The sequence below is a fragment of the Propithecus coquereli genome, unplaced genomic scaffold (assembly GCF_000956105.1).
Source record: "Propithecus coquereli isolate 6110/MARCELLA unplaced genomic scaffold, Pcoq_1.0 Scaffold162, whole genome shotgun sequence".
Lineage (NCBI taxonomy): Eukaryota > Metazoa > Chordata > Mammalia > Primates > Indriidae > Propithecus > Propithecus coquereli.
In genome coordinates this window covers 205,108-231,761 of record NW_012140747.1, presented here as the reverse complement: position 1 = coordinate 231,761, position 26,654 = coordinate 205,108, and the positions used below count along the sequence as shown (strand labels likewise).

Sequence of the window (26,654 nt, the reverse complement as noted above, 5' to 3'; positions counted from 1 at the left end):
GGCCACATGTGACCCTCCAGATGCCCAGATGTGGTCCCTCAACCAAATCCGGACTTCACAGAACAAATCCCTTTATTAAAAGGATTTGTTCTGTGAAATTTGGATTCCATCAAAAGGCTGCACTCAAGGATTCAGAAGGCCACACAGGATCATTGATTACTTGGATGACGGGTTCTGATTTTATACTAGAGAGCTCTCGTAAGGGAGTAAGCCTTAGCAGGTGAGCTAGCATTGGGGAATCTTCTGGCTAACTCTTTTGACTTCTGCCCTCTTAGGTGCTTGCAGACTCCCATCACATGGGTCTTCTGCAAAGAATTCCCCGGAGAGTGGTGGGCTTGTTGAGTCAAGTGGCAGCCTTCCTAACCAAAGGACATGGCCAGTATGTGGCGGGGCCACCACAGAGGCCCATGTGGTCCTCTCTCTTGACCCAGACCATCAGTGAGAGGGGTGCGGAAGCAGAGCTTTCACTGCCTCCATCCATCGTGAGACTCATCTTAGGCTCAAGACCACATCTTCATTTCGTAATATCGTCTGCATATGTAATACTCATCAAAGATCCATAATAGGCCAGGCCTCGAATGAAAGAAAAATCTGTACAAGCCACGATTCCTGCCTCTGAGGAAATGGCCTTTTAAAAGTAAAGAAGTTGAAAACACACACACGTCGAATTGTTTCACAGGACAAATCACTTTGCCCTTCTGTTTCTCTCTTATTTTCTAAAAATGGGAGATAATAAAGATGACCCTCCTTAAGTATTTATTAGCATGAATAAAGAGATCATTGTCCGATGTTTTGAAAAGAGCCTTGAATGAAAACGTGACGTAATTGACCCAAGACACACCTGGCTCAAGCTGTCTGGGAATATTTTCCTGATTAACTGGGCACCCAATATCCTGCCAGTTTCTTCTCCAAAGATCCACCCTAGAACCTCCGCTGACCTTTACTTCTCTCAGGGGCCTCTTTTCTGTCCAGTACAACACAGACTCAGCCAGCCAGCTGTCTACAGTATGGGGAAGATTTTCTTGCAGGGAGAAAAATTATAGGGGAGTATTACTTATAAAAACATAGGTGTGTTGCTAGTCTCGTTGGTCATTTCAGCCTGGCTGAACATCTCCACAATAACTGTGCTTTGACAAACATCCTTACTGTGACTTTCTAACCCTGAACTCAGCATTTTCCTGGCCCCTCTCTAAACCTGTTTAGTGAAAACAAATAAGAAAACAGGAGGTGATGGGAGATGTCTCAGATGCCATTTAAGAATAAATGGCATGGGGCAAGGATTAGGGTTAGGGCTGTTTACTGGCAAGGAAGCTAAGAAGCAATCCATTCCAGTCGAGGGTGGGATTTTATCCCCATGGGATTATTTAATTAGGATTACATTGAATGGCAGGCAATACAAAACTTAAGTTGTATTGATTTAACCAGGTAGAAGTTTTATTTTTTTTCGTGTAACACAAAGTCTGGGAGTAGGAAGCCTGGACCTAGTATGATGTTGCCATGATGCCATCAGGAGTTAAGGCTCCTTCTGCTTTTCGACTTAGCTTTCATCCTCAAGGTTGTCACCTCATGAGCTCAAAATGGCTGCTCACTCCAGTATCACATCCAAGTTCCAGGCAGAAAGAACCAGACAGAAAGGCAAAAATGCAGTGCGCCAACTGAGACTCCCTCCTTTAAAGAGCTTTCTGGGGTGCCTCATCCAGTAATTTCTGCTTATACCTCCTTGGCCAGTATTGTGTTACATGGCCACCCATCTGCAAAAGAGGCTAAGTACATTATCACCATGAATAAACCTGGAGTGCGCAATCAGCAGTGGTTGCAATAGCGACATAAAGCAACAACAGAACACAACACCTTTGTTTTCACATATTATTAATTTTATCCCCTTAAAATGCAAAAAACGTAAATGGGCAGGCATCCTTTTTTCATAGAAGACATGTCCGAAGTCAGAAGCAATCTGACATGTTCAAGATTGTCAGAAATATAATCCAATAGCAATAGGAAGTCCACAGCCTTTATTATACATCATGCTACTTAGGAGTTGTGATCTATACTGTAGGTCCTGAACATCCAAGAAGAGCATGTCCCAGAACTTTATAAACTTTCCATATTCAGGAAAAGACAATAACATGTCATTTCCTTAACAGTATAGCAGGAAAGAAAGGATAAGAAAAGAATAGCAAAGCCTCTTGGAGATTGGTGCGAAGTGACCAGCGAGGCTCATTCCCAATTATTGACAGTTATTAATAACAATCGCTAACACCCACTGAGCCCTTTGTTCTTTATAGACATTCCCTCATTCCACCTTCATGACAACACTCTGAGTAAAGCACTATTATTATTGTCTCTCTTTTACGGTGGAGGACACGGAGATTCGGAGAGGTGAAGCAAACGTACCCAGTGTCACACAGCTAGTACATGGCAGAGCCAGGACTCAGACCTCAAGCTTCTCTGACTCTAGGACCTAAATACCAAACCTAACTTCCTCCCCACTGCTTCTCACCAGCTCGGACTCACTGTTGCCTGCCAGCCTACCGGGAATGGAATTCAAATTTGGGCCAAAAAAATTATGAATTGTATTACATGCCTCGCTTTATCCAAGTTGCTTATCTCTGCTCTAAACTATTCTAAACCAGTTCAATCTGCACATTCTAATTGTCTACTGTATTTAAATTCTTTTAGCCTCGTCTCAGGTAAATGCAAATCTCTGATGCCAAATTCCTAATTACTATGCAGTTTGTCGCAGTTGGTCTCATCCTGTGGACTTTTCTCTGGTCTTCCTATCAAGTGTAGTCGCTATCATTGCTTGGTTGTCATTAATGTCATTAATATAATTATCCCTTTGAGCCATTTCTAGTAAGATTTAGGCCTTGAGTTGGCAAAACGGACCTTAATGTTGAATATGGGGCAGAAGCGGGGGAGTGCTGGGGGCTTCTGTGACATTCCAGAGGCTAGGCGTGCAAGGAAGTCCTAGGGTGAAGATGGGGAAGTGGGGGGACGGTCTAGAATCACAGGTCTTAAAGGCGGAAGAGATGCTGCAGCCCAGTCCCCGCTGACCAGGCAGGTAAGGCGTTATTAGCTCCATTTCAAAGATGAGATGACTGAGGCTCGGGGCTTAAATGAAAGGCCCAGGGTGATACAGCTAGTGTCAGAGCTTAATTCAGTCATTCGGGGGAGAAGGAGGAATGGGGTGACGCCTTTCCTTAGAACAGGAACCGGTACACTGTTTAGACCGAACTGTATGTCTTACCGGGACTCTGTCATTCTGAAAGAGAACGGCTTAACCTATTCTTGTATTAAGCCAATTTCAAAATTTGCAAGGAAGCCGTCGCTTCTGTTGCATGTCAGTGTGGTCAGGGCAGTGATAGATGAACTGTCTCGAATGTCCATTCTGAATATACATGTAACGCTTAGCAGAGGTGGAGTTGGCTCATGTTGAAACCACTCCTGTGTTGCAGTGGCTGAAGGCTCACTCTGAGCTCCGATCTCCAGGCTGCTGCAGAGATGCTGGTTTCTCGCAGCGTCTTGCTCTAGCAAGCTGCAGGGAGGGCAGCTTCTGGTTATTTGCTTATTCACACCGTGGGGTCTGAATGTGCCACACTCATGCCCTCTTCCAACACAGTTCAGCTCCCAGCCCGGCTGCTCCCGGCCAGTGATGTAAATGTACCAGCTGCTTCCCAAGAACCAGTCCGCATCCTGCAGGAGGGGCCGGTCCCTTTCCCGGGCATCAGCCTGCCTGCTCTCAGCCTAAGCCCTCTCGCCAACCATGGTGGGTCCCTGCGTTCCTGCCTCTCCTCATCTGAGAATCAGAGAGCGTAATCCTCTTACAGGCCCACGATTCATCAGCGTGGCTTAATCTAAAGACCCCAAGTCAGCTTCCTCGGGATCTGATTGTGGGGACGTGGCAAGGTTTGCTTAAAGGGGCTCGGCTGGCCTGGGCCCCTGCAGCTGGCAGACAGAAGGTGGCCAGGAGGAAAGCAGCACACTGCGTGGACAATGAAGGCGCTGCTGCTGCTGGTCTTGCCCTGGCTCAGTCCTGCCAACTACATTGACAATGTGGGCAACCTGTACTTCCTGTACTCGGAGCTGTGAGTCCCTCTCTGTCCGTGCCTGCCTGTGTCTGTGTGTCAGCTATGTCGGGGGTGGGACCCGAGCCAGTTTTCCGGCTGTATCTGTTCAGAGGAACAAATTCCACGTCCGCTGGCAGCACTTGGACGAAACACCCTGCCGGCAGCTGAGAGCAGAGTGCTTAGCTGTCTGGGACTTGACAAAAAAACACCATCCTCCAGGATGTTGTGCTTTCCCAACAAGGCGTTTTTTCTCTGCTTCTGTGCCAGCGTTGCTTTTTTTTTTTTTTTTTGGTACTCTGCTTTTTCTCAATAGATGTGTCGTCTCTTCCTTCCATAAATAGAACCAAAGGGCAGAGAGGAACAGAGCTCGCATGCACGGATCTGCAGCCTCCGCTGGGTATTGCTAATAGCAAGCAGACACCGCTCCTCGTTGAGGTGATCGATGTCAATACCTGAAAACAGGCATAGAGTGTCAGTAAAGAGGAAAAATAACCCCATGTATGGAAAATATATATCCATTTTTATTTTTGATAATTTTAAAACCCATGGGAAACAGAAAAAACCACATGAGCACCCATATTCCCACAGCCGTGATTTAATGATTCACATTTTGCCGTATTTGCTTCATGTGTTGTATTTTTTTTTTTTTGCTGAAATGGTCTGGAGTAAATTACAGCCATTGTGACATTTCACCTGTAAATATATCACCCGTGCGTGTCTGAAAAATGAAGACATTTTCCTGCATGACCTGTGTCCATTCTATGAGAGGAAATAACTCATGGCCCCAACCTTTGCAGTGGTATTTTTCTGGCTCCTTGTGTTAGTGAGCTTTGCAGGAGGATTACAGGCTGATGTGAATGGTTTCTAGCAATCATAGAAAAAGCGTGTGCCTCTGTGTTTGGAGCATTTGCAAAAATGTGTTCCTCCTCATTAACTAGATAGGTAAAAATAGCAAGAGTTGGCTTACGTGTAGATGAGAGTCAGTGGGCAAATGAAAACAAGGACTCTATTAGAGTTCAGAGAGCCCAGATTAGACAAGGTTGGCTGGTCATATATATATGTAGTGATGCCACCCACGATTGTATGGTGGTAGCTGGTGCCTCTTTTGTAATTAGCTGGAGTGACCAGTTTGTCTAGCATCAGAGATGCTCCTTGGTAAACAGAGCTAGGTTCTTGAGGCAGATCATTTGTTTTCGGGACTCTACATTTCGGGATTATCTGGCTCTATTTACTGGAATGTAACCCCGGCCTACCTTAGGTAAGAAGGCTCAAAGAGAAAGTGTCTGCCTTAAACCTGAATTGGGAGCATCTCTGGGAAGATGATGACATTGTGGAAGCTTTTCTGCATAAACATGCCACGCAGAGATTGCAAAAAGGCTCCTTCCTCTCTCTTGCTGGATGCCGAAGGGGGGAATCTCTGAGATCCAGTACTGTAGTATTCCTCCCTGCCCATCTGCTCCCCTTGTTAGCTGCTCTACTAGTTCCCTAGAGCTTCTGCCAAATTACCGCCAACAGCGTGTCCTGAAACAACAGAGATTTATTCTCACAGATCTGGAGTCCAGAAGCTTGAAGGAGGGGTCAGCAAGGCAGCTCCCTCTGGAGCCTGCAGGGGGCGTCCTTCCTGGCGTCCTGCTAGTTCCCGGTGGCTCCCGGCGCTCCTTGGTTTGTGGCTGCATAATTCCACCTCTGCCCCATCTGTCTGTACGGGCCCTTCTCAGAGTCATCTCCAATTCTGTTTCCTTCTTATAAGGACACTTGTCATTGGATTTCCAGGATGATCCCATCTTGAGATCCTTAACCTAACTGCATCTACAAGACCCTTTTTCAAATAAGGCCCCATTCACAGGTTCCGGGTGAACACATGCTTGGGGGACTCCCAGCCAGCCCTCTACACTTGCTGTTGAGGAGTCTTTCCATTTGGTCACTTTGAGATTTGTAGCCTAATGGAAGGAAGGCTCTTAGTACTGCTTAACAATTTTCTTGTCTACAAGTACATGAATCAAAGGCAACTTTCTGTTGAATAGCTGAGGAGATGCAAACAGGCCATTCTTTCCAAAAGGTGAGCCAATCTAGAAAATGCGGGGGAATTAACCAGGACAGCGTTCCCATGTTTATTTCACGTTTATTTCACGTAACTTTCTTAGACGCCTCTGATTGCTGGGGCTGCTCCATGAGAGAATTCTGTGCAGCTGTTACCTGACACTACTGGTGATAATTAGCTAATCAGTGAATTAATGACACATTTCGGGTACTGTGGTAGTCTCTAAAGAATACAGGCAGTAAGAAATTAGGCATGGTACCTACGCACCATTAGGAGCTGATGATCTAATGGAGAAGATGAAATTTATACATGTAAGAAATGCAAGCAATGACTCAAGGCAGAAAGAGACATGTCTTTTTTTTTTTTTGAGACAGAGTCTCGCTTTGTTGCCCTGGCTGGAGTGAGTGCCGTGGCGTCAGCCTAGCTCACAGCAACCTCAAACTCCTGAGTTCAAGCGATCCTTCTGCCTCAGCCTCCGAGTAGCTGGGACTACAGGCATGTGCCACCATGCTCGGCTAATTTTTTCCATATATATATATTTTTAGTTGTCCAGATCATTTCTTTCTAATTTTTTTGGTAAAGACGGGATCTCGCTCTTGCTCAGGCTGGTCTCGAACTCCTGACCTTGAACGATCCTCCCGCCTTGGCCTCCCAGAGTGCTAGGATTACAGGCGTGAGCCACCGCGCCCGGCCGAGACATGTCTTTTAAAAGCAGAGTAGGTTATAAGTTGAGGGGAGGTGGAGATTGCCCCCGTCGGTGAAATTGGTCCGGGAAAGCTTCTAGAGAAGTTGGAGGGTTGAGCTGGATCGTGAAGTGGACGGAGAGGATTAGGCAGCATCAGGGTGGCATGGGAAAGTATTTCAGGCAGAGTGAATAGCCCTGGCACAAAGGTTGGGGCTGGCTGTGGTTGTCACCAAAGCTTTGAAAAGCAACGATTTAGAGTGGTAAATAGGACTGCAGGGCCAGCTTAGCACCCCCGGGAGCAGGAGTGACCAGGTGGTGGCTGCGTGTGTCTGAGATGAAGTGACGCTTCTCTTGCCTGCTCTGGCCACCGGGGCCCTGCAGACAGGCAGAGCTCGGTGCGTCCGCCAGGCCTCCTCCACCCCTTGTCTGAGCTTTGGACGCTGACCTTGGGTGAAGCTTGTCTTACGTCCCCTGTGCTTCCAGATGCAGAGACCCTGCCGGATTTTCCTTCCTCTCTGACTCCAACACACTCTCAGTCTGTTCTAAATTCTGTTCCCGTGGGGCCCAGCTAGAACACCAGAGCTAATCTATTATATAAACGGACTCAAATGTAGCATGTGCCCAGGTTCTAAAACTCAAATGCCTACAGGAGCAAGGCAGGAATTATTTTAAAATGTGAATCGTCGGTGTAAGACATAAAGGAGGTGGTGAGGCCTCTGTAGAATGAAAATATATATGGAAGTATATATTTGATTATATGTGTGAGCATTCGAATTCAATTTAAAACAAAAGAAAAAACACTGTGTCCAATTTAGCAGATCACGTCTGCATGCCTGGTTTGCAGCTCCTTCTTTAAATATGTCACCTGTTGCCTTGACTCGGAGAATGAATCTGACAGAAGCAGCCTGAAAGCGGAGTACTTGGCGTGGAGTCCCAGTCCATAGGTCAGGGGGCAGGAGTCCAGAATTGCTCCCCGCGTCTGCAGAGAGCACGCCGTAAGGATGAGGGACGATGCTTCCTTCCCCCACAAGGCTCCAAAGACAATCTAGGAAATGAACTTCCCGTGTGCAGGGCACGAGCATGGCAACAGCCTTCTCGGCTTTCTGGGCCTGTTTACAGCCCCGCACCTGGGCAGCCTTGTAGGTGAGGACCTAGAACAGGATGGGCTCTGAGGACCACCCATGTGAGAAGTGGGGGCTGGGTTTGTTTTTAAAATGCAGAGTCTTGGGCTCTGAATCAAAGCTAAAATTAGAATCTCTGGGAGGGGGGCCCATCCCATTTTCATGCTTAACAAGCTCCCCAGGTGGTTCTCGTGGGGGCTGCAGTTTAAAAGGTCTTCACTGCAGCTGGGTTTCAGCTCAGCCCGGCTTCCCTCTGTGGATCGTCACTCCTCTCTCCGTGCCTCCGCGATGCCCAGCGTCCTCGAGAACGTTCGTGTCTTTCTACTCGACCTGGTGAGTTCTTTGGAGAGCTGGAGATGTATTAAGGTCTCTAAGCCCGCTTCTGCCTGGTTCAGTGGAGAACTAAGCTGAACTGAACCTAAACGTTGACCAGTTCCTCAGCGTTGCAAGCTGTGATAAAGCCCTGCCTTGGTTTCTGCGCGAGGGAGCGTTGATCTTGCTTGTAGCGACACAAGCTAGCCTCGTCTCCGATGTTTCGGGGCACAGCACTGAACTTGAATATTGAGATCGCCTGTGGCTTTTGCAATGTTTCTTTAAACACTTAGTTTAGCAAAAATCTCAGAAAAGGGTTTGATGATGCAGTGCTGGTACTGGTGATGTATTTTGTTCTCCACACGCCAAACTCTTGGGCTGTTTACAGAAAATTAAAGTTTTTATCATCTTTCCTCCACCTTTAAAATTTCTAGTTCCTATCATCCTTGAATATGTTTTACTTTTGTGTCACGTGGTGGCGGATGGTGTGACCTGCTCGTGGTATAAAGTCTGCGTGGGCTTTGAGTGGGTGCACGGTTAGCTGGGGCCTTGGTTTTCAGAGTAAGTAACTGTCTTTCGTTCTAGGGACACGCTTATCAACAAGGCAGTCAGGCATGGTCACTAGAAGGTGACAAGTCAAACTAGCGCTAGCTGCCGTAGCTGTGTGACTTCTCAGGAAGTCAGGAAATGCCAAGCTCTTTCTAACTTAGAGTCAGGTAAATATTTTTCGTTTCTAAGTAGAACCACTATGACCAATGTTTATTCCAGAATCTCGAGAGAAAAATTATACTTTATTCCTTGACCCCTGTAGAGATAGTAGTTCTAAGTGGGGAAGGTTTTATTCCCTCTGGAGTTTTGTACTCGTGAGATTAAAATGAGTGATTGCAATTTTGTAGCTTGGATCATTTAGGGCTTTGGGGGAGGAGAAGGTCTCCCCGAGAAACCGCCCAGAGCAGCAGGAGTTACGGACGGCCCCGTGCGCCCTTCCCGCGAGCTGGGGTGGGCCCGAGTCAGCCGCAGGTGCCCACCAAGGTCTTAGGACCCACTGTGTAACACCCCCACCCCTCCTATGAGAACTTAACCCAGCCTGCAAAACGTACCTCTGACGAACTGCACTGACTTCCTTCATCAGAACATCGGCTTTTGGGCTCACAGGCCACAGGGGGCCTTAAATCAAACCAGCTGGGCATTGCAGGCTTTCGAGTGAGGAGATTGCTTGCATCAGTGTTTCTCTCTTGCCCTCCCATTAGGGCCTGGTCTGGCTTCTCAACTTCCCCGTCTAGGTCAAGGCTGTATGGCTATCCTTGCCGTGGTAGCTCCCTTGCTCCCTGCTGGCCTCAGCCGGACTTGGGCCAGGTGTTGGGCCGTGAACTACGTGACTTGGGGAAGTCTTTTTTATGAGCTTTGTGCTGACGGAGGCCCACACGGGAAGACGGAGGCTATTGCAGTCGGATTGTTTCTTGGGTGAGTGAGGGGGAAAAGGGGTGGGTGAGAGGAACACGGTGGAACAGCTCAGCTCCCTCCTCCCTTCATTTTCACCGTGTTAACTACTCCCAGCGCTTTCCAAGTTCAAACCAACACGGTGCGCTTTAACGATTTGCCGGTGAAGGCTTTCCAAACTGAATCTCCAAGAATTTCTTTTCAGAATTGCAAAGAAAAAGTGCCACTGATGTCTGGCTTTTTCTTGTCTTATGTTTTGAGCATCTGAAATGGAGTTTGGATTAGGACTTGGAAGGAAGAGTTTACAGAGGAAATGGAGTGAAGTTCTAACAGGAACAAGGTCCAGTCTCGGGGAAAGCCGGGGCCCATTTGGGTCCAATGACTCTCAAAGCATTTCAGCTCAGCACATGTTGAACAGGGCATTTTTCCTTGAATTTTTAGACTTGTATATTTTGAAGGAAATTGAAGCCTCATGTTCTGATTCATTTACACAGAACTCATCAAAATGTTGCTTTGTAATGATTCTTTGATGTCCAAAGAGCATGGTGATCCTGTTTCATGGTCTTATTTTTTTCTCCTCGAGAATTAGCAAGTTCTCTCTTGCCAGCAGTAAAGCAATTCCAGTTCCAGACCGTTCATTTTCTGGTCTAAAGTGTTCTCCCTAGGAGGACTGTCACCCTAGCAAAACACAGCAGTTTCGAGTTACCACTCTGCTGCCTGGCAAACTGTGCGTGCCTTCCTAGTCACGTGACTGTCAGCTGCCTGAGAGGTAGAGTTGGGATTTCTTTAAAAATCTGACTGCTTCGTGTTCAGTTGACTTATTTTCTTCATAATGTTATAATGGACGATTCCAAACAATACAAAAGTAGAGAGAATAATGAATTTCCATGTACCTTATACTTGTCTTTAGCAATTATGAATTCATGGCCAATCTTGTTTCGTCTCTATCTCCTTGAATTATTTTGAAGCAAATCTCGGACATCATATCACTTCTCTGAAAACGTTTCGGTATTTATCTCTAAAGGGTAGATTCTTAAATGTGACCAACACTAATATCACACCAAACACAAGTAACCATAATTCCTTAATATCAGATATCTAGTTTGTCTGAATCACGAGCTAAATAAGACCTACGGATTGCAACTGATTGCTGTGTCTCTTAAGTCCCCTTCCTCCCTCCTTCCTCCTCCTCTCGTCTTCACACTCCACTAATACAAAGGAACTCTTGAAGTAAACTTTGAGGAATATAGGTTTGGTGAACTCCAAACACTGGTCTAGTAACTGGGGGGGAAAAAAAAACAATGACTTTATTATCCAAGTTGAGAGAGACGTAAAGATGCAAAACATTGAAGTCTTTATGAATTTAACTGCAGTTTTATCTGAGATGAATGTTTTTCGATGACCTCTTTGCCCAGAAGCTTAATTTAAGGGGGAAACTTGGAGGCTGGAGAAGTATCTTCTCCCTAAGGCAATCATCTCCCAACTTCTGGGATCACAGACCTATTACCCATAGAGAAGTTTGCCCATTGCCTAGCATGGGTATAGTTATATATAAATTACACACATGTGCACATATGCACTATATTAATATGTCCGTTATACAACAGGCACACAACACTTCTAGAAGAGTTCCGTGTCAGTCTCCCCACATGGCTCGTCTCTTCAGAGACCACAGCTTGAGGAATAGGCCGCCAGGACTCGTTGGTGTTAGAATACAACCTCTTCAAAATAAAGGAGGGAGATTGCTCACTGCCAGTCTGCGGGGTTGGCCTTGGAAGGAGTGGGCTCGGAAATGGCCCAGTTCTGCGGGCCAAATAAAACTTGTGGGCCAAAGAGGCAGACGTCCTTTTCTCTTACTCGGGCTCCTGCTTTTACCCTCGTTCCTTATTCTGCATGGGCCCCACTCCCTGCTGGCTTTCTCCGTGGCCCTGCTACCCTCAACCTGCTTTCATTGACACCAAGAGTGGAACTGGGGAGTATCTGGGCTCGCCAAACCCAAACTGTTTAGAGTTTGAGGTGGGTTTTTTTGTGTTTTTTTTGTTTTTTTTTTTTAAGAAAACACGAATTCACAACTGGTAGGTCCCCTCTCAGGTTCTTGGAAGGGCCCAGGCCTTGCCAGGAACCTCCAGCTGTGGTCGTCAGCCTCGCAGCAATCTTGCTGCCTGAACGAGCTCTGAAGTACTAACTTCACCCTCCTCCCTCCCTCCCTCCTCTCCTTCTTCCTTCCCTCCTCCCTTCCAGTCCCCCTTTCTTAGTCTCTGTAGGACCAGCTCTGGGAATTCTGACGCCTTACAAGCCCATTTCTTCCACATTTAACTTCTGCATTCCCAGAGCTAGAACAAACTTCCTGATTGTCCCAGATCCCTTCCTGCTCTGTTCCTTCATTAGCAGCTCTACCCAGAGCAATAAGAGGCAGAGGTCAGGGCCCCAAGAAATGAGTAGGTCTACTCATCACCCCGAGGACCGTAATCGAGTGGCCCTCTGCTGGAGGCGAGATGACCTAGTGGTTAAAGGCACATGTGGCCACGTGCAGTAGCTCACGCCCCCGTAATCCAGCACTCTGGGAGGCTGAGGTGGGAGGATGGCTGGAATCCAGGAGTTTGAAACCAGCCTGGGCAACATGGCAGACCCCATCTCTACCAAAAATCAAAAATTAGCCAGGCATGGTGTTGCATGCCTGTAGTCCTAGCTACTTAGGATGCTGAGGCAAGGGGATCACTCGAGCCCAGGAGTTCGAAAGTACAGTGAACTATAATTGTCACCGCACTGCAACCTGGGCAACAGCAAGACCCTGTCTCTAAAAATAAAGGTACGTGCTCCAGAGTCAGGCTGCCTGATGTTTCTATACGGTCTCTGCCAGCTGGGCAACCTGGGGCAAGTTACTGAGCCCCTCTGAGCTTTTCTCACCTATAAATGAGAATAATACCTACCTCACAGGTGGTTGTGAGTACTGAATAAGATTATGTAAAGCATTTCGTACAGTTCCCGGTATACAAGAAACCCTGAAACTGGATTTCATTATTAGTAACCCTGGGAGTGACAAGAGCATGCATGGTTCATCAGTTCTAAGACATACTTTTTAGTGTCTCTGAAAGCAGGCTACATCTTAAAATCGACACAAAGAAAAGAGCATTGGCAGTGTTACAAAAAGAAGTTTGTCTTGCAAAAGAAAATTGGCCGCGTTTTTCTTTCGTGGTGATCTGTAAAATAGTGGTTGGTGCATCTTACAAAAGGTGGCGTCTTCAATTTGGTGTAATTTGGTAATGACTAAACTCGGCCCACAATGAGCACAGGTGGACTGAGCCCAAAGTGGAATTGCTGAAGCCATGTAGTTCCTTCCCCTCCTCCCTCACGGAGGGGCAGGTGAGTGACTCACCTGAGCTGAGTAGGAGTGACTAGCCTCAGGACGAAGTCCGTGGGGAAAGGTCTGGGCTGTTGCCGGTGGGTGGGGCCTGCCTCCCATGCAGCTCTGCTTCCACAAGTGGGTCTTTCTCTGCCACACCTGCCCCTCTCAACTGTCCCCTTTGTCACCAGAAGTCCTTCCTCAGTTCTTTATCTCCTCGTTGCCTTCACCCTGCAGTTCCTACCCGCCCCCCGCCCCAGTCCTTCGTGTTCCCCCCTTCCCCAGTCTGGAGAGGGAGAGTGAACCTAGCACGTTACTTGGCTGGTGGAGCCCGTGGCCCAGAACCGTAGTTTTTTAGAGCCTAAGGAGACGTCAAAGATCTAGTCCAAACCTCCCGTTTTATAGACGAAGAAACTGAAGCATTATAATTTACCCAAGTGACTCGGCCCTGCCAGTAACGAGCTATGTGATCTTGAACAAGTCATGACATTTTTGGGGGAAGCTGATAATGCATTCAGTGGGTTTATGAAATGTGTCCTCAGGAAACAATAAATTGGAGCTAGTTAATTTTAAAATACCAGCTTTAGGCAGAGCAATGGCATAGACATAGAGGTGATACGATGAGGCAAGTGACCATCCATGTGACCCATTTTGGACTGGATGCCCAATGATGGTGTCTCATCACCTGGGCATGCTCAGAATGGGATCATGGGGCGACTTGGACCAATTTTGTACAAATGCAACCTGGGGCCATTTGACAGTAAGAAAGCTTTATGTTGGAATATGGCACCCCAAGGGTTTTTATAATTCTGAGGGTTTCATGTGCAAAGGATGCCAGCCAGGAGGTAGGGCAGAGTTCAGTCATGAAACAATTACAGGCGTAACTTGTATTGATTGAAAATGTGGCCTCTGAAGTCACTCAGATCTGAATTTAGATTCTGGCTCATCACTGACTAGTTGTGTAACCTTGGATAGATTAATTCCTCAACCTCAGCTAAGCTTCAGTTTCTCATCGTTAAATCAGAGCACTTGATAGTACCTACCTCGTGGGTATATTTAGAATTAAATATAATATACATAAAGCACTTAGACTCCTGGAACATTCTAAGTGCACTATAAATATTAGCTATGGTGATGAGAAATAAATGCTCTTGTATGGACCTCATGGCATATTGATGAGAAATTCTAAGATCTGGGGAGGTTAAGGAAACTCCCCTAGTAGGTGCGCCAGCCAGCCTGGCTGGAACACAGGCGTCCTGATTCCTGCGCCGGGGTTACCCTCAACCCTGCATCCCCCCTGTTGCCATGGAGATGGATCTGCTGGGGTGTGTTCAGGTGGTCCCAGGCCTCTCTAACTCACTAGGCCCAGGTTGGGGAACTGAGATGGATTCTGAACCAGAAAAGTAATTGCTTTACACGTCAAACTTTTTTGGGTAGAATATTTGCATAACTTCTCTGGCCAGTTAAAATTGTGCTGAAGCTAGAGCTTTCTAGCTTGTACCATTATTTTTCACTGAAGTAGGCGGAAGAGGGGAGACTACAAGAGGTCCCAAAGTTGTTCTTTAAAGTGGTCGGCCAAAAACATTTTTAGCTTCATGAGCTAATTGACAATAGATTAAAGGATCAAAGAGATCCTATTGCAAACGCATCTGGAATAACCCTTCCCTCTTAGATGCTGCTGCAGTTTTTATAGAAAAAGCATCTGGGCGCCATTAAAGTGTTATTTATAAAGTCCTTCCTCCCCATGATACAGACCCCTCCCGGGCCTGAGGTGTCGTCAGGGAGGGTACAGGTCGAGTTGATTATGATCACGAGTGTGGACTCCAGAGCCGGACGGACCCTGGCTCTGCCGCGTGCTGGGTGCGTGTCGTGGGCCATTGCCCTGACTTCTCTGGGTTATGATAGTTGTCGTGTCAGCCGTGTGGGGGTGCAGTGAGGACTTAATGAGACAATGTGCATTCCCAGCACGAGGCCGGGCACACGGGCACTGCGGATGGATGTCAGCGAATCGTGGCTCCAGCTTTGCTACCCTGCAGCCAGTGTTTCTCTGCTCCCTGCGCGCTTTTTCGCTTTGGTAGATACCCATGTGGTGTTGGGCCTCAGTGCTCGTCTCATTACCGGGGTCCTCCCTGAAGCACCCATCTATTGGCCTCCTTAGACTCTACCTGGGACAGCAGCTCATCAGGAAACTATAATCCCTTTAATGTCACAAAAGAATTACTAAACATCTGAGAGGTGCCGAATCCCATTAAAAAGCCCCCAAACGCTTATAATCTGCCTTAGAGAATTTAAAGGAACAATGGCAACTAGACAGGAGTGGAGTCTGGGGCTCGAAACAGGACAGGGGAGACGCAGGAGAGTAAGAATTCTCTCTAACTCGGGCGTTTTCTTCCATTGCAAAATAACCGGCAATGTGGTCAATCTGATTTTTTAAAATCCCCCATTCAGTTGCTTAGCGTCATTTAAAGAAAGCATCAGGGTGATTGAGTCTTCACTTTCCAGTTGATTTCTTTGGACAGACATAAGCCTCTCTCTCTCCCCTTTCTCGGTGTGGTTGACAGGGTTGGATGAAAGCATGTGGACCCCAGAGGAGTCCTGTCATTTGATTCCCCTCCAGTTCTTGACTCGACATTTGTTTACCATTTAGCAAAGGCAGCGAGTTTCTATTAATAAAAATAATGCTTTACAGAAACAGATCGGCCTTGTGCAGTGGAAGAAAATTAATATTCTGAAAAAAGTCCAGCAAGACACTTCCCATTTCTTGGAAGTTCTTCTTTGTTCGGTGTTTTGTTTTGTAAGTGACTTTTTTCCAAACTAGGCAACTTCCTCGTAGGTGAATTTGGAGTTTACACTTAGGTAGTAAAAGAAAGCACCCATTCCTGGGAAGCCTATAATTTAGTAACAAATGCCGGCCGGGCACGGTGGCTCACGCCTCTAATCCTAGCACTCTGGGAGGCCGAGGCGGGTGGATTGTTTGAGTTCAGGAGTTCGAGACCAGCCTGAGCAAGAGCTAGACCCCCCTTTTTTCTTAAAAAAAAAAAAAAAAAAAAAAATTATCTGGACAACTAAAAATATATAGAAAACATTAGCCAGGCATGGTGGCACATGCCTGTAGTCCCAGCTACTCGGGAGGCTGAGGCAAGAGGATCGCTTGAGCCTAGGAGTTTGAGGTTGCTGTGAGCTAGGCTGACGCCACGGCACTCTAGCCCGGACAACAGAGTGAGACTCTGTCTCAAAAAAAAAAAAAAACAAACAAAAAAAACCAAATGCTTATCAAATGTCTGTAAGATATCAGGCATGTTCTAGGCTCTGGAGATTCTGCAGGAAACTTACATTGTGGTGAGAAGGCAGTAGACAAGCTAGCATAGCACATTGGATGGAAAGAAGCGGGTGTGTAGCAAAGCAGGGTAAGAAGACCCTGTCTTACAGAAGAGGGGTTTGCCGAGAAAGTGGCATTGACCAGAGACCAGAAGGAAGTAGGGGAGGGACCCATGAGGAGAGCTGGTGTCAGATGAGCCTACAAATTGGGACTGCCAGGACAATCTGACAACGCCGATTCAGCCTGGGACGTCGGTGGGAGCAAAGGGAGCCGGGCACAAGGAGCTGGGGGCGGGCTCATGAATTGTTAATTTCTGCTACTTTGCTTGCTTTTCACCTGTGCTGGAGTATCCCGGAAGGAGGATGGGGGACAGGGGTTCTTATCTGGTTAAACATCACTCTGGGTCTCATGCTCTGAATATAGATTGAAGTAGACTCGCAAATGCCAATGGCTTCTCTTACCCAAGCCCCTGTTGTGGCTCAGTGTAAATTCGTGTCTAATTTTCTCATCCCTAAATTGTGTTGCCTTCTAAATTTTTCCAATCTGTTCGTGCTGTTTTTGGTGGATTCTCTAATTGCAGATGTCTGTGTCTAACCTAATTTATTTATTCTCTTCCGTCCTCCTGGCTCATGTCTTCTGCGGCACTCCCCACCTGAGCGTCATCCATAAATCTTGTGACACTTGCTCTCAGGTCATCAGTCAGGGTGTTGATTCAGATTAATGTGATGGCGGATTGTTAAGACACTCCTGAAACACCTTCCCACGACTGGGCTTAATACTGCTTTTGTTTGTGAGTTCTAACCACTCTCGGCCCCCTTTGAATCTTTGAACTATGTAGTGAAAATTAAATCTTTCCCAAGACACTGCGTGCTCAGCTCAATCCTTCCTCTGACCCCATCCCATGATATGCCTAACTACAATAGGGACACTATTATAGTCTTCAGGATAATCTCATAAACTTGTCTGTCGTAATTTGAATGCAAATTGTTTCAGTCATCCCTGGTTTTCTGAACCCTCAGCTTTATTTCCCTAATACCCCATAATTTTTTAAACCAACAATTGCATATATCATACACTCATTTCACTACCCTTTCCTTCTGTTTTCTTTCTACATCACTATCACATGCTATTGGTCTCTTTCCAATCTTCTGACATCCCCCTGAGTTCAGGGTAATTTTTCAGAAATAATTATTCATTTTTACTGCACTATTGTTCAGTAAGCATATTAGTCAAATTCTTTCGGTCCCCGGGGCCATGTGTCATCTGGAGCGGCTGATTTATGCATGTTCATGTTTGCCAAATATTCATCTACCTGGTTTTTGTCCAAACTTTAAGTTTATAATTCTCCAAATTTCACTTATTTATACCTATTATAAGGAGTTTAGTATTGCCGGGCTTTAACATTTTCATTTTAGTATTTGCTTCTCTTACTTGTAGATCTGTGTTCTTTCAAGCTTCTTGGCCTATTTTTTTATGACTCTGGGTGAGTTTACAGATTTTAAAGTGATTGCTAAGTGTTAAGTCTTTCTGTTTCGACTCATGTATGTTTTTCTCTGCTGAGCTTAATTGATCCAGTCCATTGTCTTGCCCACTAAGTCTTGTCTCAAGTATTCAGAACTGTTCGGTGATCCTAAGAATTTCTGACACAACCGGAGTAGGTACCTATATTTTCCATTTGACATAAATAGTTAGAAACTAGAATAAAAGAATCATGAACTACAAATTTCTTTCAGAAGAAACAGCAATGGAATTTGCTGGTCAGCTCAGTTTCTTAGAAACTAACAAGTGTCTCATCTTCCAAAAGCGTAGAACACTCTACTATGTGAATAGTTTGGCGCCAGTTATTCACACTTTTCCTCAGAGAAATAATTTTCTCAACCTAACCTCTTTCTTAACATGACCTTGCCAAGTCAACATGATTTTACAGAGCATTTTGCTGACATTTATTCAGTTGCTAATGGTATCCTAACTCAGTTTATACCTCCACCCACCCACTGGAGAATCCTGAAGTCATAAACTACATGCCTGCCATTTATTCTTAGAATCTAATCCAATGCCCTTATTTTACTAAAGACAAATGTTTGACCCCAATAAGCGAGGACACTTAAATCTGTAACCACTCTGTGCCAATGACTACTCCAATAGAAAGCTCTGTTTATGATGCAATAACCCTTATTTTTAACAAGCTGTTTTACGAGGTAGCACGGCACTTGGCTTTGGGGTCGATTTGGAGCAAGCGATGCCTCGTTGTCATTTGGAGTTGTTAGCAAGAAGGATGTAGTTGTGCCATTTTTATTTTATTCAGATAGCATTAGACTTGGTATTGATTAGTAGCCTGAGCAAAAACTAGAACAACTGAAAATATTAAATTTCCAGTTCTGATAACCACATGGCCAAGTCATCTTTTGCCATGGATGCCCCATGCAGAGACAGCAGAAATTAAATCTTTAATTGCAACTGGTTATGAAGAGGGAGCAGCCTGGTAATGGTGGATTTCCCCCAGCAGCTTCGAAGAAGCTATCGTCCCTGTCCTCTGAAAGCGTATGCAGTCAGCAATGTCTTTGATAGTATGGGCTTTAGGTAACAGAAGTACTGGAATTTAGAGACTTAATATACATTTAAGAGATCAGAGCAGGGGTTAAACCAAACAAGTTAGAACCGAATTCTTTTTGCACAAATGAAAGAACATTCTTATGAATCACATGCTCACGTTGGGGGAGAAATTTCAAAGTTCTGAAATCTTTTTAAAGTCCTAAAGTCTTACACATAAGTCATTTCAAAAGGAGAAACTAGGAATATCTGAGCATTTTATTAGCCTAGACGTAACTCAGATAAATATCCATTATGTATACTATTCTTCTTATAGAGAAAGGGCAAAGTAACTTCCCCACTTTGAGACTGCATGATTAGGAGAGCAGAGGGTAGGAAATACCGCTGGAGATCTTCTCGGAAGGGGAAACCCGGGCACTTCTCTGGTCCGGACCCTGCTCGAGCACCCTGCAGCTCCACTTGGCAGGAGGCCCTTGTGCCCCCTCTGGTGCCAGAGGGAGCTCTCGGGCGGCGTGGGTGCTGTAAAGTGCCGTGAGCCCCTTTGTAGCAGGGTGATTACGGGGCCGATATGATTTTAGTTGGGAAATCTAACTTAAAGTGAAAAAACAAAACAAAAAAACTTTAAAACTTATTCAACCCTTGGAACTGACTTCACTTTCGGGGGGACCCCAGGTTGATTTTGTCCCCTGCATCTGGATCCCCTCCAACCCGTGGGATCCCCCGGACTCGGCCACGTGAGACTGTGCGTGCACTGAGCATTCGTCGGCCGTTTGGCTCGCTCCGTCTGATTGCTTCCAGAAGTTGCAGAACGTGTTGTCCCAATTGAAGCTCTTCAGTTAACTTCTCTTCCCTGAAAGGGCTCTTGTTCTCACGTTCAGCCTTTCCAGGCCATGAAGATAGTGAGATTGCACACTGATGGCTGCTGCATCTTGAGTTATTACGCAGCGTCCCCAGTGAACTGAACACCTGTGTGTTTGACGGCTCCTGCAGTCACAGCCTGTGAGTCACAGATGAGTCAAGCGAGACTCGGGCTGCACGGGGAAGAGCTTTTAACCAAACACATGCCAGGCTTAAGCCATCAGACAAGTGGATTGACTCTGACTCTTCCAAAATCTAGGGCTTCCTCAGCTTAACTATATGTGAAGTACAGCTAAGCGGTTTTTCAGAGATGGGCCCTAGTTCACCAGAAAAGAAGCAGGAGACCCAGTCTCATGCCGGCCTCCTCCCTGCATTGCCCTGGAGTGAGCTGGAGCCCCAGATGCAGCAGAACTTCACAAGGAAAGCTGTTCTAGGCAGCAGAAGATCCTGATGCCAGACGTGACTTCTGTGGCTGCGCATCCTGGCCCTTAGGCTTGAAGAAGATGGTCCCACTCAGCACAGTGGTTTTGTGGCCAGTCCAGTGGAAAAGGGTACGGATAAAACCGACACTGTGGTTTCCAAAGAATCTGCATCTGGCCACCTGTTAATAGAAACACTATAGCTTCCCTCCCTTCTCCACCCGTGAGCAAGGCTAGACATAGGGAAAACTAGAAGTCCGCCCTCAGACAAAAGATTCAGTCAATTAAGGGTGGACCCAAGGCTGTTGTAGGACTTCAAGAGTGTTGTTTACCATTTCAAAGCATTTATAGGCATGCTCATAATTCCTTTATAACTCACTGGATATTTGACTCTATAAAGTGTCAGATGCTCATGCAGGTTGGCTGCCCTTTTTTAATTAATACAGCCACCTTTATCATGTGTTAAGGCAAATCAACTTTGAGAAAATCGGTGCACAAGCCTTCCCCACTACCACCCTAAAATGCAAAGGAAATAGACCTAGAGGTGAGTCTTTCCACCTAACGGCATGCCTCATGGCTTGGGTTATAAACAAAGTCATAAACAAAAGGTAGATTTCCCTAAGTAACTAGAAAATGATCAGTTAACACTGTGTCAGATATTTGGATTTTGCTACCAACAGAATATGAAGATCCTGGGGTTGGAGCAGAAATTCCATGTTGATGCTAATATTTATATCACAGTATAATGCAGTCTACTATCCGTTTTCTTTTTTTCAAAAGAGACTTTTTAGTCTTTATTCTACACACATATTGCATTGGTACCTCATCTACTGGAATGTATTTGAACTATCAAACTATCACATTAAAAGTACCCAGATAAAAGGGAAAAATGACCCTCACCCAGCCCAGATAATTCTTAAACATTACAATCTACATGAAGGTTATGCTGCATTAAAATACAAATAAGTTTAATTATCTTCCTCAATAACCCAATGTCTATGGCTTCAGCTGTCTGGCCTGCTGCTGAGATATGTGACTGATATTCATCACGATAAAACAATCTTTTAGAAATCATCTTAGGAAAATCCTTGCTGAATCAGTTGGTTTCTTAAACCTATCTCCAGTATCTTTTCATAGTTTTTGTCCTCTTTTGATTTCCTTCTCTTTTTTTTTTTTTTTTTTGGAAGAAGGCTGTCCAGACCACCTGTTAGGACAGGGGGGCCTGTCTGTCGTCTGTGGCGAATGTATCTTGCTCTGTAAACCTACCTTGCCCTTCATCAAACTTCATATTTGCAAAAAAAAAAATCTTTCTTAATTGAAAAGGCTGTCCAAGTGGCGGTTTAAGCTCTGGCCAAATAGCACCTCATGTATTGTGTCATCCACAAGTTCAAGGTGGAAGACTTCATCTTTCTGTTCTCTGCATCCACGAAGTGAGCACGTTACCTTTGAGCAACGAATTTCCTTTTTGCCACCTGTCTTCTGTCCTTGGCTCGTAATGCTGATTCATGAATCTGGCAGGGCTGAGGCCTTGGCATGCCGGGCCTCTGTGCCCTGCCCCTCTGGGGCCCCGTGCGCCTGCAGGGCCCTCCGCACCAGGTTACTCTGAATGTGGTTCCTGATAGCTTTTCCTGGACTCACTCTTCCCCTTGCTGCCGGGGGACCTGAGGCCAAGCACCACCGCCTATGAACTTGGGACAGAACAGAAACCTGTGGTGTTATTGTTTAACCAAATCAATGCATCATTAGGTGTAGAATTAAGAAGAGGAAGAGAATGCAGCTAGTTATAGCAAAACAAAGGAGTGATTTGTTATGAACATCTTGTGCTTCCTCAGTGTAATCAAAGTCTCTCGAGAGGCATTTGGAGCATTCATTCAAGGAAGCTGTGTCGCATTGGTATTTGAAAAACTCTATAAAGAAGTGACGTGGGCCCGGAAGCACCAGACCAGGCATGCAGAGGCCCTGAGATCTAATCCAGAGCTGGTAAATCAGGACTGCCAGACTCATTTTTGTAACGTGTTTTTGTAGAACACGCTGTGTTCTAGGACAAAGGTGTAGGAGGAGGAAGAGGAAACCTTTCTAGGTCAGGAGTTGCTGATGGTCTAGGCACTGTTCTGAGATGTTTCTAGATACTTGACTAGGACCGTTTCCGTAAGAGTTGCCCAGGGGATGCCTTCGGTGACAGGCCTTTGTTAGGAGTTCTCTGCTGAAGGAGACGTGGGGTGAGAATCCGTTTGTCTGCATTGGGTGACGGGTAACTTCAGGCACAGGGGGAAATCCGGTTAGACATTTCCCATGGGATTTCCACGGAGCGGTTGTTTGACTTGCATTTGAGAATACGGGAGGGCATTGTGTTCACGGAGAAATGGCCTTAGTTACGTCCCATTTCCTTCCGGTTGCATAAGGAAAATCATGCTACCCTGTTATGTGGAATAAGGAATAAAACAATGGTAAGGCAGGTACAGGGTGTGTAACGTACCTATTAAAAAATGTGGGAGGGCTTGGCGTCAGGGTCGAGTGATTAACCCACAGGCTTATGTCGACGGTCCCTGAAGACCTCTCGGAAGGACTGACCTTGTCTAGTCTGGTATTGGTATTTGAGGTTCCCCGTCTGTAAAATGGGGATCATGGTGCTTTTGCCAGTAGTTACCAGGTGTTTTACCAAAGGTAGAAGTAAAGTTAGTCCCAGCCCCTTGTGCTCGTGAGCTGTGCTAGGAGGAGATGAGAGGTGGCACGAAGGGGACGATTGACTAGGAAGTACTGGCACAGGTGACGCACTGGGGCCGGGGGGCCGATTCAGGGATGGGGCTGACCACTGAGCCAAGAAACCCCACTCACTTCTCCGGCTCTCATCTCTCCACGTCTTGCTTCCACCTATATCTCGAGGGACTGCAGTGGTTTTTATAATTGATAGGAACGTTTACCTCTGAGAACATTAATGTAGAGTTTTAAGGTATCCGTTAACAGTGATAAAATCTAATAAAAATTATTCAATTTCATTACAATGTAATGAGTCAATTTGTTTCAGGGATTTCTCACGTGCCCTTACAGGTAAGCAGAGTAAGATAAAGTTTGCTACTCTTGACAAAGAAGGGATATTTCTTTTTTTTTCATTTCTCCTGAATTTAATCATAAGAATGTTAGACACACACAAACTGAAGGACATTCTACAAAATGTTTGTACAGTAACCCTCACAAACAAAACGATGCCGTGTGTGCGTAAGTGGCCCTCTCTCTGCATCTGGAGAGTGTACGTGCTTAATAACAGGGTCCTTCTGGAGGTGATGTCCCTTTGGTTCTTGTGTAACATCAAGAAAAGAATAAATAGTCTCCCCTGATGGGATCTTTGGACCCAAATTGGGGCAGACAGCATCAGCCTGACAGTCTCCCGGAGGGGAGACTGTTTGGAAGGGATGATGCCGGCAGCAGCTCCCTGGGCAGCCCGCAGTGCTCCCTGAGGGGAGGCTGGGCCTGAATCACCCTCAGCTGAGGCCGCCTCTAGCAGAGACCTGTCACCCTGCCGCCCAGTGGGAGCTGGGCACTAGCAAAGCAGGATCAGATGCCTGTGTTTCCAGCACGAGTGATTCAAATGCTCTCAGGAATTCTGTTGTTTAGTCTGTCTCCTGTGGTTGGAACTTCCTCTCCCAACCGTCACACTGGGGTGTTGTTTCCCAATGGCATGAGGAGAATTTCCTAGGGGCTCTATCAAAGTGCTGTGCTCCGGAAGAGCCGTTCCATTCGAGAGGGAAAGGCCTTCTGTAGGGTCTCTACAAAACGAGCATTTTGTTTAACATGAGCCTGGGTGCCGCGTGGCAGCCCGAGGGCTTCCAGCTATCATAGGGGCTGCTCTCGTGTCTACAGGTGCTTTCCTGAAGGGGACACTGAGTAGTATACTGATGGCATTTGTGTCTTTGGTCCACCCCCTTAAGTTTCTTAAGAACGTAAGCCCTTGCACGGTTATATTTAGAAAAAACGTCTTTATTTGCTTCTGATTGCAAGAAGAGATGCTTGAGGTGTGAGCTTTTGGCTTGTGTATTTCTTATAGCAGCACAGAGCCTATTACCTCTCTTCTAGCAAGAAGAGCAACTGAGGCAGCAAGTGGTTTCCATTCCTCAAAGAAGCCACGCTGTGTCTATCCCCTAAACGTTCCTGAAAAGAGAGAAACAAATACACCACCAGGGTGGTGGTGTGTTAGAACAAAAAGCAACGACACCCGCATTGGAAGAACTTGTCCTAAGATCTCTCTTAGAACTCTGAGCGTTAATTACGGTCCGATGTCAAGGAAAATGAAGTGCAAAAATCGTGGTGTAGCAGCAGCTTGGTTCAAACGTATCACACATGTGGGGCATTTTGCTCTCACGTTTAATCCTTGCTCACAGTTTACACGATGAGCGAGTTCACCCACTTCCCTTTAAGTTCACCCCGAGCTTATATGTTTACATGGTGGCGTAGCATCAGAGCAGGCAAAGCCTAACAACCGGTCTCGAGCTAACATGATTTATACTAGAACATCATGAGAGCTAAATATTGTCCTAACCACCGTCTATTTCTGTGTGCCTCATCCAGGGAGCCGTGGGTGTGGGCTATGAGACGGACAATGTCTGAGCCAGGCTGAGCCACGGAATTGTAAGATTTTTAGGGGCCTTAGAGATTGGCCAGTCGAAGCCTTTCTCTTTACAGACGAGAATATGGGCCCTGAAAAATCTAGTGGTTTGCTTGAGAGGACACAGCGAGCTGGTGCAGAGAAACAGGGAACATGTCATCTTTCTGTCCGACCCAGTTTTCTACCAACCACAGAATTCTGTTGCCCATCAAGTGTTTTTTTCCCCTACCTAATGTCCACAGCACTTCCTGCTAGACAAAACCAGAGGAAAATTCTCCACTGAGACCAGTGGAGTGTAAATTACAGGAAGCAAGAGAGTAGGAAGGCTGAAGCAGTGTGTGTGTGTTGTTGGCTTTTTTGGGTGACTTTAATGCATTTTTATATGTTAAAGATGTTAATTCTTTGATTATGTTGTAATTATCTTTTCCATTGTCATTAGTCTTTTAATTTTCTTCATAGTTATAAACATTATTTAAAGACAATCTTGAATGTCTGGGAAACAGAGCACAACATTATAACCACATTGCTCTGACACAACTATTTGCTAGTTTTGTGTGTGAAGGCAAACACTTTTACGTAATTGCAATCAGGTTAGAACACTTCTTGATGGAGAAAAGTTAATTTTTGATTAAACATATCAAACTTTACCTCTTCTGTTTCTTTTGACATGTAGGAAGTTTTTCTCCATGTTTTGGTCTGAAAAGTATTCACTATGTTTTCTTCTAGTCTTTGCAGCATTTTTTCACAATCCCATGTTAATCTTATTCTCTTTACCCATCTTGAATAAGGGAAGCTCTTTGAAGATCGTGTTTGCCCCTTTGTTGGCGTATGACCCTTTCCCTTGGCTCCGATTGCCATACACTTGGGGACCGGGCAGATGCTGTCTCTGAACCCCAGGTGTTGAGGAAGTGAAGCCCAGCCCCATCCCCGCCGCAGAAGCGAAGCTCTGCTGTGCTAGGTGGTAGCGTGCACAGCTACTGCCGCCTGGTTTTCTCACATCCTGGGAGCTCGTGATGTACATGGAGCTGTCAAATGCCACGCTTGCTCTGCCCCAGGGTCTCCCTGCCTCTGTCCCTGCCAACAGCTTCATGCTTTACTGGGCGGACTGTCTCTCCCAGGATAAAATGTGCCACCATCGTCCCTTCTCCCCTTGTTCTCTTGTTTCCCGGGCATCATGATCTCCATGTGAATATAGAAATACGTGAATCTGATACTGGTAGCTTGGTTGCCTTAAAAACCAGCCCCCACGTTGCTCAGTTTTTCATTTGGAATAACCTCAGGTCTCTACACTAGGGAGACTTAAAAGGATCTTGTCTCTCTGCCCCCTGCCCCGGGCGGATTCTGTCCTGACTCTGAGTCGATGCTTGGGAGCAAAGTAGCTATTGGGTTTCTCAGGTCAGCTCCAGCACCCTTATCCTCCCACTTCATTGCTTAAATTTTGGTTTTCTGAGTTTTCTTTTGCTGTGTTTTCTGTGTTCCTGTGTGCGTGCGTGTGTGTTGATCAGGAGTGTCAAGCTGCGGGTGCCACTGAGCCAGCAAAAACAGAACGGCTGACACTGAGAACTCCAGACACCCCTGGATCTCGGGACTCCGTCAGTGTGGCTCTGTCCCCACCACGCCACTCTGCTTTCCTCTGTGATGGCTTTTTTCACAGGGAGCCTCTTCCCACCAACCAGACACGCGTGGTCCCAGCTCTGAGGGAGCTGCTGTGGGTCACGTGTCTATCTCAGAACCGATCCCTTTGGCTGTGGATGTCCTGATGGGCTAGGTGTGATCACATGTTCACCCGCTCACCACCTGGCAGGGAGGTGGTGCCAGGGTAAAGTCTGCTGGTTTGTTTAGGAGCTTTGGTCACTTGTCTGTTCCTGCTAGTTGCTGTCCAGTCTGTGTAGTAGGTCC

The 26,654-nt window shown here is 46.1% G+C and overlaps 1 protein-coding gene across 2 annotated transcripts in view; it reads left to right on the top strand.

The window, feature by feature from the left end:
• Positions 1-26,654, top strand: part of LNX1 (ligand of numb-protein X 1, E3 ubiquitin protein ligase) — a 108,539-nt gene that overhangs the window by 20,581 nt on the left and 61,304 nt on the right. The window contains exon 1 of one of the 2 annotated variants that reach the window (XM_012641118.1): positions 3,689-4,085. The exons of the other annotated variant lie outside the window; for it this stretch is intronic. Coding sequence (XP_012496572.1) covers positions 3,994-4,085 — 92 coding nt within the window. The 5' untranslated portion in view covers positions 3,689-3,993. Of the gene's footprint in view, positions 1-3,688; positions 4,086-26,654 lie in introns of those variants that run through there. 2 annotated transcript variants of the gene reach the window in all.